Below are 17570 nucleotides of genomic sequence, written 5' to 3'. Positions count from 1 at the left end.
TCACTTCTCTTCTCCCACTCCACATCCTGTTTTCTCTGGGCGTCTCACATAAATTTACTTGAGGGCTCTCCTGCCTACTCACCTACCCTGCACCTCTGACCTTCTCCTCAGCCTCACCCTATGCCTGAATCTTCCTTTCCTCTCTCCCTTGCCCACCAAACTTTCATCCTGTCTTTCAAAGAGTTTCTTTGAATATTATTTCAGGTATTCTTGACTATCTAGTTAAGAAGTAGTCTCCCTCCCTCCCTCTGTCCCTCTCTCTCTTCCTTCCTTCCATTTTTTTTTTTTTTGGTACTGTACTTGGCATTGAATTTGGGACACTTGACCACTGAGCCACATCCCCAGCTCTATTTTGTATTTTATTTAGAGACAGGGTCTCACTGAGTTGCTTAGTATCTTGCCATTGCTGAGGCTGGCTTTGAACTCACGATCCTCCTGCCTCAAGAGCCGCTTGGGTTTATAGGTGTGTGCCACTGTGCCCAGCAAGAAGTAGTCATTTTTCTAGAGCTGTGTCCTCCATGTGGTAGCCACTAGCTACTTGTGCATATTTCAATTAGCTAAAAAAACGAAATGTTAGAATTTTAATTTCTCAGTCTCACTGCAAAATTTCAAGTGCTTGGTACCTACAAATGGCTATTCCATTGACAGTGCAAATAGTATAAAAGATTTCCATCATCACAGCAAGTTTTCTTGGGCAGTGCCATTCTAGAACCTCCTTTCCTCCCTGTCTTCTCTACAGTCTCGGATGACAGTGTGCTGTAGAAGAAGAGAAAAGAGCTGTGAAATTAGGTGTCCTTCAGATTTGGAATGTTGGACTTAAATAGTGATGATAAGAAACGGTCTCTACCCAGTACAATGCCTTCCAAGGAGCAGGTGCTCAATTAATAGTAGCCCTATTAACATACTACCAAATTTTCAAGTAACTCCAGAGTCTCCACGGTTTCCTTTTAGCAATGGGCACAAGTATCTGGAGGGAGCAAATGGAACTCCTTTTTCTATGAGGCAATGTAGCATATTAAAAAGATTATGGGCTTTGCAGCTATGGAGACACGTTCAAACCCTGCCTCTGCCAACTTATTATGTGAGGACCTTCAGCAAGTTAATCTTTCTGATGCTCAGTTTCTCCATCTGTAATATGGGAAGAAAAATACCTGCAGTGCACAGTATAGAGATGACTAGAAGTAATGTATTTAAAATACTATGTTTGGCACATGGTAGGCATTCCATAAATCTATGATACAAAGCAAGTACTATTAATTCAACTTATAGAATGCCATGAATTCAGCAGTTATATGCTAAGAAAGTGATTGCTGTTGTTTGTAATGAAGGTCAAGCTAATAAATCTTTAGTAGAATGGTGTTTATGCATTTGTTTAAATGTTTCTTCCTAAATAGGGCTTTCCCTGGCATTCCTAGGATGCAGCTAAACTAAAGTTTTTCTGTGTGGTATTATTATCAATTCCACTTATAATAGTTCTCTTAAATTTATATGATATGGAGGAGAAAAAAATTGAGTGTTCACAATTCATCAGACAGGCTTTAATTTACCATTACTCAGTAGTTTTTACTACTATAGAGGCATTTATAGAGTAGTATGTTGGATTGGAACTGCAACGATTCGTATAAAGAACTGTTACCATCACTGTCACCCACAAAGGCTGCAGTTTAAAATTTTGCCTGGACAGCAAGTCTGAAATTTCTACTATCAGAACATAATTCAAAAATCACAACTCAGAGGGGAAAAAAAAACCCAAACCTACCAGAGAATGAAAGTATGCATGAGACACTGAAGGGCTGGGGGACGAGAGGGGACACATTTTGCAAACTCAGACCCTTTAACATTTATGCTACCAGGGTAAAGGCAAAGAAGAGAACTGAGTCCCCTTTGCTTTTAGTGCTTGGCGCATGCCAAGTGATAACACATTCCAAGGAGTTGTACTATTTGCTTGAATTATCTTATTCCTTCAATTGCTAGAACACTGTGGGTGTTTCTAAACTATCTCTGGGGGAAAGGGTGGAGAGTGGTGAATCACCGACTTAGTAGACTGTCATTCCTCAGGAAACAACAACTACAACAATACAATCAACAATAAGCAAAAGAAAAAACAGAGAACGACCAAATAAAGAGAGCTTTGAGTTCAATAACCAGGATGATCCCATGGCAAGGATTCTGTTATCATTGAACACAATTCCTTTATCTCTCAGAGACAATCAACCTTCAGCCAGAGGAGTGTAACCTTAAAACCTCATAACTCAACTTAACATAGTGTTAAAGTTTGGGGGGATATTTGTCAGTGCTGAGGCTGATATAATCAGTCTGAGGGACCCTAGAACAAAGAGCAGTGGGTGAAGAACATGTCACCTCTGTGCACATTCGTTTCCTTGATGAACAAGGGGCTATTAGCTGCAGAGAAGGCATTATCTAGGTGAAGAATGATGCCGATTGTTTTAGCTGCTTCTTCTGAAATTGTGGAGCACACAGGAGTCCCACTGAGTTAAGAAGCAGTTTTTGTTACCGTCGTATTGAGATTTCTTAAAAATTAAGTTTAATTTGGTAGAGTGTATAGACACATAGCACATAGCTATTCTTCAACAGCAACCAGAAATCAATTTGAGACATAGATTTAACCTCTGCTCTTACCTCATTCAATAAAAAAGTTTAAAAATACTCGTATAGGACTTGAGAAAATCTAGGTGGAGTAAGCTCTAGATTTTATATAAAATTCAAGAATAGACAGATATGGCCTTTTCCTAATAAACTTCTTGAATCATTTGTGGAAGAGATAATAGATTTATTGAGTATGTGGCTGTTTGAAGGAACCAGTGTCATCTTTAAAATTTCTCAATAAATTATAAACCTTTTTTGGCAGTGTGGTGCTGGGATTGAACTCAGGGACTTGCACGTGGTAGGCATGTGCTCTGCCACTGAGTTGAATTATAAACTTTAATTGTAAACCTTTATGTAAAATGATATTTCTAAACTCATCTTCCAAATAAAATTTTGTTTACTATTTAACCTTGTCTTGTCACATTTATGTTAAAAATTAATCACAGTTGTTACTGACTCTTAGTAGAAACATAACGAATAATGCATTTTTAAAACCTACCTCATTATTTTACTTTGTTTCTTTAAAGGTATATTTTTAAAATATATATATCTTATTTAAAAACATTCTTTTTATTTTACCATTACTTACAGTTTATTATATTAGTACAGCTTTAAAACATTTACAAAAGTGTAACAACATTAACTCTTCTCTGAATACACACTTTCTGGTTTCAGATGTAAGATTTTATTTTTATTTTTGCTGAACAGGCTTACTTTAATCATTTCTTTTATGCTCTCTAGACATGCTCCACTATGAACAGGTAATTTAAGTGAGCATCTTAGAAATCCAGAAACTTTCATATAATAAACTTATTAAAATATATTTCAGAACCTGAGATTCAGACAATAACATAAAATACCTGCTTTTTTCATTTAAAAAATGACCAGCATATTTCATTTTAAAAGGATAGTAAAAGTTTCTTAATCAAAAACTTCTCAGGTATTTTTTACCACATGAATTTATTGCAAACCTGCTGCATCTGCCAGACCAGTAAACCTGCCAGCCCACCTCAGTCAATATCTCACATCAAGATGCCACGTTTTAAAAATCTTCCTGATCACGTAAATATTATAGGATATATTCTTTTCTAACTCTACAGATATAGCTTTTGTGGAGACATTTATGAGAGCTGAAAAGATTGAGGGAAAAATAAAAGCCATGCTGCTTTTTAGTTTTTTTTTTAAAATTCTTTATTGGAATTTCAATAATTCATTTAGCAGAGTGTGCAACAAATTTCATAGAAATCTTTTCTTAATTTTACACTTTTGCCATATATTGAAAATCATACTCAGCTTGCTCTTATATCATTTAGACTGAAAACATAATATGTTAGAATTATTATGAGTGATAACTTGGGTAAGAGTTTAAAGAGCATTATAACTAAATCAGACAGAAGTCAATTTTTGCCTATCCTATATAAGAAAAGTAAACTTGAAGTTGTGAAACTTTTTACCTAGGTTGTAACTTCTGTAGTGCTAGATCAGGATCTCTACAATATCTATACAGCGATTTATACTATCACAGTCATAATTTCAATGTATAGTATGTCATACTGTAACAATCATAAGTGAGCTACAAAATGTACTATAATTACTTACCCAACTGCCAGAAGCTACTAAGTCACCACTTGTACAACTCCAGCTATTTCTCTTAACTTCTTAAAAACATAAAAGGTAATCACAAAAAGTGAAAATTTAAAAAGAAATGTAATAAGCCACAAAAAATGCTGAAGGCCAGCTTTAGATACAAAATATAAACCCATAAAAGTTTATAATTATGTGCCTTTACAAGTTAGCCCCTGCATATTTTTGCTAGACCTGTTTAGTGGAGAAACCTCACCTGCCTAACTGAACTGGAATTAATAACTACTCTTCTAGCATTTGTTCTAAATTTCTTTGCATCTGATAGACAAAAGTCATTATTCTTGCATATATATTTCTCTCTCAATTAGACAAAACTGGAATTTCTTCTATAGCCAGAAGTGTTTTCATAAGTGACTTTATGTATTTCCTCTTAACACCGAATAAAATATCTCTAAACAAATTAATATATTTAGAGTTAAGAAATTATGTTACAATTTGAAATGTTATCCATGGAATAAATACAAAGAAAGTTTTCCCTGTTTGGTTCCTTTTCTGTTTCATCCTAAACAAATAGGGAATTTTAATGAATCCAAATTTAAGAGAAAACACTTAAAATACAATACTGTCTAATCTAAATAAATTTGTTACTTTTGAAGAAGCAAATCTGCAAGATTCTACATGAAGAACTCCTTGAATGGTCTTTGTATTCATTAGGAAAATTCAGAAAGATGCTTGGCTTTATAAATGAAAGTATTTATACATACAAGACAAGAAAATAGAGAAAGTAGAAGTAAACTACCTTAGTTTCAGCTTCAATGATAAGATAAATAAAATAATTATTATTTATAATAAGATACTTAACAAGTAATCAGATGTAGTTCCTAGAATAATCTCTTCAGTCCTTACACTTTGAGGACCACCATTACATCCCAGCAGACCCTTATTCTTCCTTATAGCTACAAAAGTCAAACTTTTGCAAACAATTTCCTTATTAAACTTTTATTAGTTGTAATTATTCAAGAAACTGGTCATTATAATTTTTCCTAATTTTAATGCTAAAAGAAAGCACATAAAATCATAAGCTGATTAGTAAATTTTATTTTTAAAATAAGTATTCTAAAATGAATCTTTTCCCAGTAGCCAAGTATAGACAGATTTGTAAGGAATAAAGCTATGGTTCTGAGAGCTTTGTGAAAATACTTACAAGTAATTTAAAATCAATAATCAAAGAATGTATTTTTTGGTGACCCAAACCAATTGAAACATACACAGTAGTAATTAGCACAGGTATGATTAAAGGCCATTTTCTGCTTCTCTACTCAGACAAGAATGTTCTGGAGTTTTATGAGAATCCACAATTTCATCTATCTCATAAATGAGTACTGCCTTTTTTTTTTTGTGTGTATATATATATATATATATATATATATATATATATATATATATATAAACAAACTGGCTCAGGAAGTATCTGAGAAATCTGGCATAGAAATCAGAATAAAATAGTATAACCTAATACATTAATCTCAAAAGTGTTACATCAAATTATTGTTTTTTAAAAAAGTATAAACTAGATTATTTCTATAAAGATTATTCCTATAAAGATAAAGGAATATATATTTTGTTATTAAGAGGTTTCATTTGTAGGTTTGTTAACTTGATCATCAGATGCTCCTAAGAATGTCAATACTAAAAATAATGTAGCTGAAATTGAAATTTTATTCACATATCTTCAGGAAGAAGCACATCATTCAATAAGAGTAAATTAATTTCCACATTTAAAAATTAGTTATCAAAAAGAAGAAAAGAAAAAGAAAAATTAGTCAAAATTACCAGTTTCCTACTTAATAATTATTGTACATTCTTACTCATTTCACTTCTGACTGAACTCTTTTTTATTTTGTAATGCTATAGACATCTATGCCATTATTCTCTAGAAATACTTCAATTAGCATAATAAATATTCTCTTTTGGAAAAAAGCAATATTTAATTTTATGGTCTCAGATTTATTCTAAAGTTTCCCAAATTGCTAAAACAGGACCCCACATTTTCTTTCTTTTTTTTTTTTTTTTGGTTTTCTTTTTTTTTTTTATTGGTTGTTCAAAACATTACAAAGCTCATGACATATCATCTTCCATACATTTGATTCAAGTGGGTTATGAACTCCCATTTTTTACCCCAAATACAAGTTGCAGAATCACATCGGTTACACATCCACCTTTTTACATAATACCATATTAATGACTGTTGTATTCTGCTACCTTTCCTATCCCCTGCTATCCCCCCTCCCCTTCCCTCTCATCTTCCCTCTCTACCCCATCTGCTGTTGTTTAATTCTCTCCCTTGTTTTTTTTCCCCCTTTCCCCTCACAAACTCTTATATGTAATTTTGTGTAACAATGAGGGTCTCCTTCCATTTCCATAGTTTCCCTTCTCTCTCCCTTTCTCTCCCCCCACTCGTCTCTGTTTAATGTTAATCTTTTCCTCATGCTCTTCTTCCCTGTTCTGATCTTAGTTGCTCTCTTTATATCAAAGAAGACATTTGGCATTTGTTTTTTAAGGATTGGCTAGCTTCACTTAGCATAATCTGTTCTAATGCCACATTTTCTTTAGAATGTGATTTGAGCTTAAAGGCAATCTACCTTAATCATTATTCAAGTTTCAGCATCTCCTAAAAAAAAAAAAAGGAATTATTGTCTGGTGTAACCTCTTTACTTTTTTGGTTCTTATCTAGGTATTAACTTTTAGTGGTCTCCTAAAAACAAATATAATTGCTACCTGTAGAAATTCATTCCACAGACAATATATGTGAGCTAATTTGTACATTTGTACATCAGTTCAGGCCCCCTTTTCAGTTATTTGTCATTTACTAAAACTTTGCAAATGTCTGAAACTTGTCTACTATAGAAGGAATACTACAATAATAAATTATAAAAGTGGTAAAATTAATATATTATAGGAGATATAGTGGATCTGATTAAATCTTAGAAATGCTATTCACATCCCTGTGTATTTGACAAAGAAAAAAGTATCTGTAAGTTTGGTTTAGAATTATACCTGGGCCCCTTTATTTATCTATTTGGGAAAAAAGATTCCTCAAGATTATGGTTCTGCTTTATTTTTCCTCACTAATTTGTGTAGTAAGAACATACTAAAATGATGGTTATAATAAAGTAGTATCTTTGAAGTTTTTAAGGCATTACTAAAAGAACAAGAATTTCTTAAATCTGAGAATATATGTATATATGGACATGTACATGTAAATATATATGTACAAGTTTTAATCACTGAATCAATTCCCTATGCACATGTTGAGAATTTATACATATAAATATATATGTGTGTATATTACAGTCTCTTCACTAAAATAAGAAAACAAATTCAGAAGAGCCCAAAAGTAGTATTGCGTTTTACCACAAGAGGGGGCTAGAGAATTCTGATCTCTTCCAAGGTCTATAAAACCCTTTTAACTGCTACTTTATAGACATTCAATTACAACAGGCCATAATACATTAAGGCATTAAAATACACATATATCCCAACATATGCCAAAGCAAGTGCTGCACTAGCGTGTTTGCCAGATGATCACCAGCATCAACGTCAAGTAAACGGCATCTTCTGATGAAATGTATAAGATCTTACACTTCAGCACTCCTCTCCCCAAAAGACAGCTCACTTGGTTAGGTGATCCCCTTGGAATGGAAAATATCAAGGAATGTGATAAAATACCCAAGAACTGGAGAGTATGACAGGGGCAGGGTAAAGCAAGGATTAAGAGAACTGAAATTTATGTAGTTTGGAAAAGTGAAGACTCTGGGGATAAATGCTCACAGTCTTTAATACCTTCTAAAGGTAACAATATAAATGAATTAGGGGAATTATTCAGTCTCAGAAGATGGTACAGAAAAGAGCAATGGCCTGAAACTAAGGAAGGAAAAGTTTAGGTTGGACATGAAGAATAAATTAGTAATAATAGTTGGGCGGGAAAGATGTCCTGCAAAGGAAGAATCCAAAGTATAATCACTATATTCGATAATTAATTAAATGAGATATTAGTAAGAATGATGTGAATTCATTAGAAGAGCTAGATTAGATAACTCAAGTAATTTTTTTCCTAAGCTCTGACAATTTCTAGGTCTCACTATGTTCTTGGGCATTCACAAATGTCTTTTGATGATGATAATGATCATTTATAGAGAGGAGAGTTCATGATCCCAGTTAATCCTATGTTTTATTAATAAAATGAAATCTAAGGTATTAGTATGAAGTAACATAATTATAAAATTATGCCTACTTTTCACAACATTCCATGAGAATATATACTATACCATATAAGCTATATTTTAACAGTTTATAAAAATGTATCTGCAAATTGAATAAAATGTTTCTATAAGGGAAAACTTTCCATGAAGGAACAATTTCTCTATAAATCCCAATCTTTTACAAGTCAGAGAACCCGTTCTGCATAATATTTCTTTCCTGATAGACTAGTGTGTCTGGGTTTAAGCTACTTAGTGTCCAACATAAAAAGGCTGTTCTCAAAGTCAGAAAGGCAGTCTAGAGCAGTATTGTAATACAATCCGTGAATTCAACGATCTTTCCCCAGTAGACCATAATATTCTAGTTTACTAGACACTTCAGCTTTATTTTAAATAGCATTTTTACTTGAAAAATCAGAATTCTGTGTTAGGTCAAAAAAAATTTATGGCTATAGAAAAACAAAGTCTACCAAAGCATGAAGAATTGAATATGTGCATTAAGCATATATATGTATATAATTGGCCCCAAAGAGTTATTTTATGCTTAAACAAAATCTTTCAAATTTAAATGAATATTAGACTTTGAGGAAAAAATGGTCAATGACTTTGGAACTTCTGGAAGGGCAGTCTAGTAGTTAAAAATCACACAGAGAATACAGAACACTAGAACTTTAGACACAACTGCCCTAGGTAAAATACCCAGTCTTAGGGAGATTGAATATTCAAAGCAAATGCCATATTTATTATAATGAATTTATAGAATCTAAGAACAGGTTAATTAAGCATGCTGTATAAGACTTTCCCACCAACAGCATGCAAACACATATTATTCCTCCCCCTTCTGACTGACATATATCAATCGGTGTATATATTACATTAATAACTGAAACACTGCATATCATTTTGCCACCAATGAAATGATCACACAGACATTTCCAGTAATCATATACTAGAACACATTACCATTGAACTTGTTGACTAGTTTAGAATTTGGAGAGAAACAAAGAATTCCTAGGCCATTATGTAAAAGCATAATCTCATCTGCCAAGTCACTCGTTTAAAATCAACTATTTGTACTTAAAAGCTGCCACTGTTATTTCACCACTAATTATAGTGGAAGCTCAATAAATGTTTGACCTTTTAAAAAATGGACCTTTACTCATACTCCCAGTCTGGAAAAAACTTCCAAAAACACTTTGGCCAGGAGCCAGGTCAAATATGACTTTAACTTTCTTCAAAAACTACTGCAAGTCCAATCAATTGGTCTTTTCTGCAAACTATCCCCAAACCTCAGCTTTTGATTATGCACCATATACTTTTTTATGGGAGTGTCTAAATCTTCTCTCTTCGACTAAATTATTTGCTAAGGAAAGAGTCACATCTTCCCTTTTGTAGCCTCCACACAGCAGCTAAACTTGTGATTGAATAAGGTCATTCATTATAGATAGTCAATAACTAACTCTTCATCAGCAGTGTATTAAAATCTATAACATGGACAAAAAGTCCCAAAAGATAATTAATTTGTTCTATGTTAAATCAATTCAGGGACTTATTATATATTATTCATAATTATAATTGTTAGGCTTTTTATATTCTTTTAAAATATGCTGTTCCCAAGTCATCCTGGGAAAAGGATGAGAACATAGATCAGCAAGACAGACACATGTGTCTGAAGAACTTGGCCGAAATTTGCAAGAAATAGCATAAGAGCCAGAATCAGGTCTCTTGCAAAGCTATTTGGGTGTCACGCTGGAAAGCATGCTGAGATGATGCAGGTGAGGAAACAGATGTGGCATGAGATGGGAGAGGCCTTTCCCACAGAGGTGGTATTGGGTGCAGTACTGGATCTGTCACTCGCTAGCTATAGAACTAAAACACTTCCCATATTTAAAATTAGGTTTCCTTTTGGTAAAACAAGAGACAAGATTAAATGATTGACAAGTCTCTTCCAGCTCTAAAATTTATGATTCTTGTGCAGAAATTTGGGTTAAACACACAAGAAGTTCATTTTAGTGAAAGAGGCATTGTGGAAGATGGCCAGCAATCAACACATGTGAGAGCACTTTACTGGGCACTGGACAGAAGGTTAGAATTTAAATATGTACCCACAGCTGAAAATGCTGGGCTAAAGAATGAAAAATGGATCATTCATAGACAGATAATTGTTATTGTTTTTTAATTCTTCACAAAACATGTATAATCCTTGGCAATCATTTGTTTAAGTTATATAAATTACTGTCAACTTTGAAACCCAGTTTGTCATCTTCATCTGTGATTTATACCAGACTATATAAACGACATGATGTCTTAGATCTAATAAGACATTTATCTTCATGAAGGAGGCCACTGCAAGCCTGAGTGACAGTTTACTTACCCTTATCACAGTTAACTCAACACTGAGTCCTTAATTTCTCCCAGTGATCTGAAATCTGATGGACTCACCTGAAGCCAACAAAACTTGTTCAGAAATCCACTGTGCTCATTCAAAGGGGTATTTTATTGTAGAATTTGCTCTTGGGCCCCGAAAACACAGACATGGAAATAAGTTTTATGCTCCTCCACAATGTAAGCCTCTAAACACACATATATAACTTCCATTAGTGTTGACAGGAGTCATGTGCCTTATTAAAGAGAATATATATCTTTTGGCTAACAACAAAGATGAAAGCAATTGTCTGAAGAATAAAAGTAAAATGAGATAAATGCTTGTTTGAATGTATAAATGTGTGCATGTATATTTACAGAGTTATATACAGAGAAAGACTATATTAAGTCATTTTCATTTTCTTCATATTATAGAAAAAAAGGAGCTAAAAACTCTGAATATGTTCATATACTTTATATAAATTTTTAAATCCACATAAAGAAAGTATTATTGATCCTATCCACGAGAAAGAAGAAAATGGCTTGTTGTTTTTAGGACATTCATTCTTTTTATCTACTAAAGTTCTATTGGTACTTGGGTACTAGGTAATATTGGTACTAAGTACTAGTGACTGAACCTGCAATATCTTTCTATCATGCCAAGTAAAATCGCTCTAGAACATACACTTTTTCTTCCAAAGTTGTCAGCAGGATTTTGCCTAAGATTTATCCTGATCAATGAAGTCATTTACCTCTAATCCCTGCATCATTAATTCACATACCTCAGTAAACATTGTAAAGTGCAGTTTATTAACTCCTTGAAACAATGTACACTAAAATTTATACACTAAAATCAGGCCTTATTTGCTGACAATTTGGGGGATTTCAAACTGCCTTATAAATAAACATTTTTTTTATATTCACTGAGTATAAATTCTATCAGGGGTGCTATCACAGATTTAGATCACAAAATCAGCTTATTAAAATGAAGTTCTAAGGACAGAATTTCAATTCATTAAAAGGAAACCTTTTTGAATAATAGTGGTTTTTTTGTAAATACCTAATAATATGGCCTTGAAAAAGCACAGAAATGAATAAATCTATAACTGTAATTGTAGATTTTAGCATAATCTTCTTAGCAGATAAAAAAAAATCTGAAAGAGCCAAAGAACACTATTTATAAATGTAAAAATATTAAAGAATCTGTTGGGTAACTACTTCAGGAGAACACATAGCACTTGAACATAAAATTATCATTACTAGGCCACAAAGAAAATCTGAACAAAGTCCAGAGAATCAAAACAACATAGGCTGCAATCTTAGATTATAATGTAGTAAAATTAGAAGCCAGTAATAAAAAAGCAGGTTTAAGAATTCCTAGAAACTACAACAAAACAAATCAAAATAAAAACCAGAACAAAAACACCCAAAATACTTCTAAATAACACATAGTTTAAAAAGGATTTCACAAAGGAAATTACAAAACACTTAGAATAAAATTGTGAATTATAATAACAGCAGGACATATAAAATTTCATGGGATGCTGGTAAAGTGGTAATTAGAGGATAATTTTTAGCTCTGGATACATGTATTTTAAAAATCAACCATATATTCAGAGGAGAAAAGCAATGAGAGTTGGAGAGCTCAGAAGAGTGGGAGCTGCAGAACACAAACATCAGCTAAGTAGTCTTCCAAGGGCAGCACTTTGGAATCTGTTGGGACCCCAGTCCCTCATGTGGATTAGATGTGTTGTTTGTGGCCAAGTCACTTAATTTCTCTAAGTCTTATTTATTTAACTGTAAAATGGGGGTAACAATTATCTTCCTCTCTGAGTAGGTTTGAGAATTAGTTGAGATAGTGCACAAAAAGCACCTTTATTATCCCTTCCAACTCCCAGATTCCATGATTCTGACTTTGGCACAATGAAATACACACTTGATTTCCTGCCACAAAAATCTAACCAATAAATTAAACCTTCATTTTCATTTCACCATACTAAGAAAGCTTTGTTTAAAATGCATTTGGAGCTAATGTTTTCTTCCCATTATTAAAAAATAAAACTTACAATGATCAACAAAAGCAGACATATTGTTATTCATAATCTTTTCATTTTTCTTTTTTGCTGTGCTAGGGATCAAACCCAGAGAACCAGGCATGTTAGGCAAATGGTCTACCATGGAGGTACATCCCAAGCCCTGAATTCATAATTTGACTTGTATTTTTAAACTAAGATGAAAGAGGAAAAAGACTGACAAGAGTAACACTGTAAAAAAAACCAACTATTTCCAGAATATTCTATATACTATATTCTATACACTATATATATTCTATAGTCTATATACTGTACCTTTCTATATTATCTATAATATTATATCTATTATATGTTTATACAGTGCACCTTTCAGATAAGACAGGAAGTTGATAATGACCACTATTGGTACTTAAACAAATTTGCAATTTCTGACAGATTTATCAACAAGTTCTCTTATCCAAACATAGTTATAGATAGATCTTTACTTTTCTAATTTTTTTCATTTTTCTAGAGAATAAGAATCTTTTTTTCATATACACAAATAGAGCACAATTTTTCGTGTCTCTGGTTGAACAAAAAGTAGAGTCACACCATTTGTGTTTTCATACATGTACTTAGGGTAATGATGTCCGTCTTATTTCATTGTCTTTCCTACCCCCATGCTCCCTCCCTTCCCCTCCTTCCCTTTGCCCTATCTGAAGTTCATCTATTCCTCCCATGCTCCCCCCATCCCCATTATGAATCAGCATCCTTATATCAGAGAAGACAATAAAAATCTTTTAACCTTCAACATCCTAATGCAAAAATAAGCTCTAAATACATTTTTATTTCCTTCTAGATAGATCTGTTATTCAATATACCTTCACTCCCTTCTCTTTAAGTAGAATACAATATACATAATAAATAATACATAATTACAGATGAGAGTTTTCTTCTAATATAAATTTTAGAAGAATTTTTCTTCTAAAATTTTTTATTTTTTCTATTTTTTCCAGAAGGAGTCACTATACTCTGTTTATAGAAAAATCACTTTCCCCAACCCATCTTTATTAAAGAAGAATTTATACATAGGGATTCTTCATTATGCTAATAAAATAACTCTATTGACACATTAAAATCCATTGTAAATTTGGACACCGAAAGCAATCAGATCTTGATCTTCTGCGTCCTCTGGCTTTTGTACAGTTATTGTATTCAGTGCTGCCTACTAAAAGTTTTTCCTTCAATATGGCAGAAACTTTGCTTTTAATCTGAGGATCCAAATGTTGCTATTTGTTAGCAAGTTTCCACTCCTGACCATGGTGCTATGCCCTCTTGTGTGTCTCTTGGACTGTGGGCATTTGCAAAGGAAAAGGAGATGGAATTGAGATTAGGTAGCAACATGCCTTCATTTTTATGCATGGCTTAGCCTGTAACTTTGATTTTCATTTTTTGCTCTGCACCTGGCCAGGATTCTGTATTCTTCTAGATCTCTTTGTAGTTTTCACAAAGGCGTGACTCAAAACACGACATGCTCTATGGTTATTGCTTCTCATTATTTAAGTTATGGGCAGATGGGTCAGACTGTGTGTCCTTCTATAATTGTGATTTTAGGAAACTGTTCTGGCTGGAGGTGGAAGACAACAAAACTGAAAACATTTTAACATTTTCTAATAAAGGTAAAATTCCAGAAACCTGAAATAACTGTCACTACAGAGCAAATTAAGGGAAAATATATTTTATTCTTGAAGAACTGCCTTAGCTATCTTCCCAGCAAATGGAGAGAATGACTTTATATTTGTTCAATTGCCTACTCTCTACAATGAGACTGTGAGTCCATAAGGACAGGAACCATGCCCACTTTCTTCAGTGCATAATTCACTTATAACTTATACAGTTCCTTGGCATTACCTTGAATCTCTAAAAAAAAAGTATTGCTAAAATAATGAATACATAGCATATCAAGTGCTACAATTTTCTGTAATGATAAATTCAAATAAATAGGATATAAAGTTTACTCAAAGTTTTAACATCTTTATAGCCCTCTCTTTAATTTCACAGGAAATGTACATATCTTCAATTTTCAGGGGGAGTAAAACAAACATTTCTCATGCCTGTTATACATCAAGCACCCAGGCACCGTATTAGATTCAAGGCTGTGAAGAAACTCAAACATCATCCCACAATTAAATTTTTAACATGTAAATAGATTTATTCCTGTCTCTACTGTTTTCTCTATAACTTTGCGAATTTTTTTTTAACTTTCATGCACAGAACTAAAGACCAAAATTGATTCAGTAAGAATTTAATTTTACTTATACAATTAGCCCTCTCTTATGAGAAACCTTTATGGAACAAAGTTTTCTACTTTGGAATTTTCCAGATACTAGGTTTACCTCTTTCAATACCATTTTGTTTTGTAGTTTTTTTTCCTTTCCCTGGCAATGGAACCCAGGGCCTCACGCATGCTAGGCAAGTGCTCTACCATCAACACAAACTTTTTTAAAAATTTCAATCCTTTTTAATAAAAATATTTTAAACACAGTATTTGTATCTTAGCCAAAATATCTAGAACATAAATCTATCTTTTTGGATAATATTGATAAGGACAACAGAGTTGTTAAGAACGGAGCTTCCAGAACTAAACCACCTAAGTATAAATCCTGGCACTACTACTTACCAGTTGTGTGATCTTAGCTAACTTTCCTAAGTCTCAGTTTCCTTATCTGGAAAATGAGGATAATCCTAATATCTAGCTCTTGGGGCTGTTCTAAGAATGAACATTTGTATGAAATGAACAGGTGCAAGACACATAGTCAGTACTCAGTAAATGCTAGCTTTAAAAGTTTTAATTTATTCAGGTCCTGAGCTCTTAGCAGGGAGTTCTGGCCACTGCTCTCTATAATATAAAGTAGCCCCAGACTGTTATTTTTTTTAAATGCCTGTATAAGTTTTACTTAAAGATTTTTTTCTATGTAACTTTTAAATTATTTTCCTGATTTTTACCTTATGTCCTTTGTTAATTGGTGCCTTTACATTACTCCCTCTTCTATTTTGAAGCTTTATTCTATTGTGTGCTGAGAAACCAAACCACTATGGTGGTTAGAAATTTGTAAGAGGATTCCCCCAGTGAAGGCCTCAGGGACTCTCCCATGAATAAAATGCATAAATGTTAAATGAAACTCAGTGGCATTTATTTCCACTTAGAGGTCTTTCTGGCTTACTTATTGTATTCTCACCTGTGTTTGGGAAAGTTAGAAATACCAAATAAGTGACCTATGGATTAATGAAGCACTATTGTTCTAATTCTGCCAAGCATTAGATTAATCAAAACCAAAGAAGGGTTGGTTTCTTCATGTTTTGCACTGTTAATTTTCTACAATTATTAATCAGCTACCTAGATAATTATTAAGCTTTCAATTCAAACAATGTTTTTTAGTGTAATTCCTGGACCAATATCGATCTATTAAGAAAGTATGGCTCTTCAAAAGGGCTAAATGCAATAGCAAATAATGGATAAAGTAAAAAGAGAGAGGAAATGGGAATTATAAACTCATGAAATTTAAAAGAAAAAGAAATGGATAGATCACAGATTAATAAAGAGAATAATAATAAGGAATAGTTTGCCAACTTTATTTCTCATCTCTAAAAGAATCAGTTTCTAATTTAATATTCAGTTTAGTAGCAACTTTACCTTTTCCCCCACAGGAAAAGTACAAGTAGAATTCAAATAAGAAAACCACGTACAGCCATGATGATCAAACCTTCTGCTCAAGTGGCCAGATGCCAGAAGAGGCACAGCAATCTCCCACCCTTGGGAAATCTGAGCCTGAGCCAGAAACTGGCAACCTCCAGGCCAAAATCTGTATATTTGTATATCTTTTTAAAAATGCATGTCTATTTTGCATTTCACCTTTATATACTGTTGTATTTTTAAATTTTAAAAAATGTTTATAACAGTTGAATACCTCCCATTCTCAAAAATTCAAGTAAAATTGATGCTTCAGGAAGATTTGCATTATAGCTCTTGTGGCTTTCCCTTCCCCTTGATACTACGATGGTCAGGGGCATGGGAACACCAGTGAGATGATACCTTATACTATAATGGACTCAAGATTCTCAAATGATAGACAATAAATTAATAATCAAATTATCATTAAATGAAAGCTCCATTTTCATGCACCTCAATGAAGCTAAGAAATCCAAAAGAATAGTAAGTTGGGCCCTGCAATCTTAAAATGCCCTCATAGCTTTTGAGCTACCATTATTATAAAAAGATCAATAATGATGTTTTCCTGCTCCACTATGGAATTAGTGTTTCCCTAAATACATTAACTTCAGGAGTATTGAATTACCCAGGAGGATCAGCACCACAATGAAACAAATAGTTGTTCTTTGCAAATCGGTGATTACCAATACAGAGAGCCCACTGAAGGATGCTGGATAGAAAATGACATAAAGCAAAGACCGAAGGACAAAAGGTAACCAAGTCTGGTCACCCCAAATTCAGAAAGATGAAACTCACCCTCATCGTGATAATCTGAAGAAAAGGGTGTATCTGATGTGAGAGACAGGCCATGAGTCCCACTGTGATTATCATCAGAGCTGTCCTGTCCAAGGTCTCCTGAGGGACAAAGAAGAAAACAAGGTCATCCTTTGGACATATTTATAAAGGTGTTTGTAGATCTCTCTTCTGGTACTTATAAAAATGATGCATCTTTTACTTGATGAACATGGCCACTCT

General features: G+C 33.3%; 1 protein-coding gene across 1 annotated transcript in view; it reads right to left on the bottom strand.

Moving 5' to 3' along the window:
- The window catches only part of Skap1 (src kinase associated phosphoprotein 1), a 284881-nt gene that overhangs the window by 183183 nt on the left and 84128 nt on the right, over positions 1-17570 (bottom strand). The window contains exon 4 of the mRNA XM_046420495.2: positions 17352-17450. Coding sequence (XP_046276451.1) covers positions 17352-17450 — 99 coding nt within the window. The remainder of the gene's footprint in view (positions 1-17351; positions 17451-17570) is intronic.

Source organism: Marmota monax, unplaced genomic scaffold, assembly GCF_021218885.2.
Source record: "Marmota monax isolate L192 unplaced genomic scaffold, Marmota_monax_Labrador192_F-V1.1 WCK01_AAM20220418_F8-fsc00064, whole genome shotgun sequence".
NCBI lineage: Eukaryota > Metazoa > Chordata > Mammalia > Rodentia > Sciuridae > Marmota > Marmota monax.
Note: the sequence above shows the minus strand (reverse complement) of the source record. Positions and strands in the feature narration are given on the sequence as shown.